Source organism: Austrofundulus limnaeus, unplaced genomic scaffold (genome assembly GCF_001266775.1).
Source record: "Austrofundulus limnaeus strain Quisiro unplaced genomic scaffold, Austrofundulus_limnaeus-1.0 Scaffold502, whole genome shotgun sequence".
NCBI classification, from domain to species: domain Eukaryota; kingdom Metazoa; phylum Chordata; class Actinopteri; order Cyprinodontiformes; family Rivulidae; genus Austrofundulus; species Austrofundulus limnaeus.
Window position 1 is genome coordinate 215,037 of NW_013952904.1, and position 1,581 is coordinate 216,617.

Here is a 1,581-nt window from a genome sequence, read left to right on the forward strand (position 1 = left end):
GAATAAACAATTCTGTTTAAAACATATTAAAATCCTCAGAATTACAAAACTGAAACCAGGTTTGCTCAATACTTTTTATTATTATTATTATTATTAATAAAGTGCTTTGATTTAATGAACTGCAGATTATTGTATCTAATCTTGTTTCAGTGTGTTCTAAACATTGTCACTGTTAAAAAAAGTTTCTCTTATCTTTCAGTCGTCCCGCAAACATCCTGCAGGAACAGATGTTACGAGCCCTTCGACGATGAGGTCGCCGGCTGCAGATGTGACGTGAACTGTGTTCTCGGCAAGAGCTGCTGTCATGACTATCATGACATTTGTACACTTCCAAGTAGGACAGTGATTTTTTTTCTCTCCAAAAAAAATGTAGCTTCCTCTTGGCTTCTGTAAGAACTGATACCGGCATCTTAAGAATGTTTAGAGTGCAAAGTCAAAAAACATCACTCACAGCTGAAGCAACAGAGAATGACTGTGTATTACTGTAAATAGAACCAAGTGTTGTTTTTAACCTCCTGAATGTTTGTGTCAGCTGAGCAGTGGGAATGCACCAAGCTGCGCTGCGGTGAAAGCAGACTGAATGAGAGTAAATGTCACTGCTCTGAAGACTGCCTGTTGAAAGGAGACTGCTGCACAAACTACAAACATGTCTGCCATGGTAAGACAGCAGAAAGGCTGCAAAGWGTTCAACTCATCTGCTAAATCTGCACAATCTTTTAGTTCATTGTTTTTGTGTTCTCGGTGTAGCATCTGTGGGTTTTGTATCATCAGAACTTGACTGCTCAGGATGAGCGGATCAGATTTGTTTCTGTCAAAGGGAAATTCTTCACTCCTCACCTCATTTGCACGTCATTTTGAACTCGTTGACTGAAGGTGCTTCAGTAAATTTTCTTTCACTTTARCAGCACCTTGTCGAGTCAGCTTAAAGAAACACTGGGTTTCATCACATTACTGTATGTACATCATTTCTTGTCTATGTTTTGGATTGTATCACTGTCATAAGTTGCAATGAAACGCTGCATGACAAGATACATGGAGGAACAAAAAAAACAAATCTCATCCTGTGGGTGGGAATGGTTCACTGCAAACGGAAAACATCTGTTCGTCAGTCGTGACCACGATGATTCTTGGTTTCTGTTTAACCGCTGAGTTGTTAAACACACAAATAGGTAGAATTAAAGSAAAGTGCCAGTCCACTTTAACCTCCTCTGCCTGCCCACACATGTTTRGAAAGAAGATTAAGTGAAGCACACAATAACATGGTTGCAGTTTCTGCTCAGAAYTCCCTGTATTTTCCGTTTCGTTGTAGAGGAGAAGGAATGGGTGGAGGATGKCTGCGAGGACCTGTCAACGCCCAAATGTCCAGCAAGGTAAGACATTTTAGTAAAAAATAAAATCAAGCGCATGTCATAACTGTAGCTCCTTTGGACAACAATAAAACTCAATTTATAAAGTACATAYGTCTTTTTACTACCCTCATCTATGGTCACGAGATTTGGGAAGTAACCGAAAGAACGAGATCGTGGATACAAGCGGCCGAAATGAGATTCCTTTGCAGGGTGTTTGGGCTCTCCCTTAGAG

The 1,581-nt window shown here is 40.2% G+C and overlaps 1 protein-coding gene across 1 annotated transcript in view; it reads left to right on the plus strand.

Annotated features, from left to right (window-relative positions):
- Positions 1–1,581, plus strand: part of LOC106530240 (venom phosphodiesterase 1) — a gene marked incomplete in the record, with an annotated part of 29,562 nt that overhangs the window by 4,018 nt on the left and 23,963 nt on the right. The window contains 3 exon segments of the mRNA XM_014025822.1: positions 200–334; positions 533–658; positions 1,310–1,370. Of these exon segments, the coding sequence (XP_013881276.1) occupies positions 200–334; positions 533–658; positions 1,310–1,370 (322 nt within the window).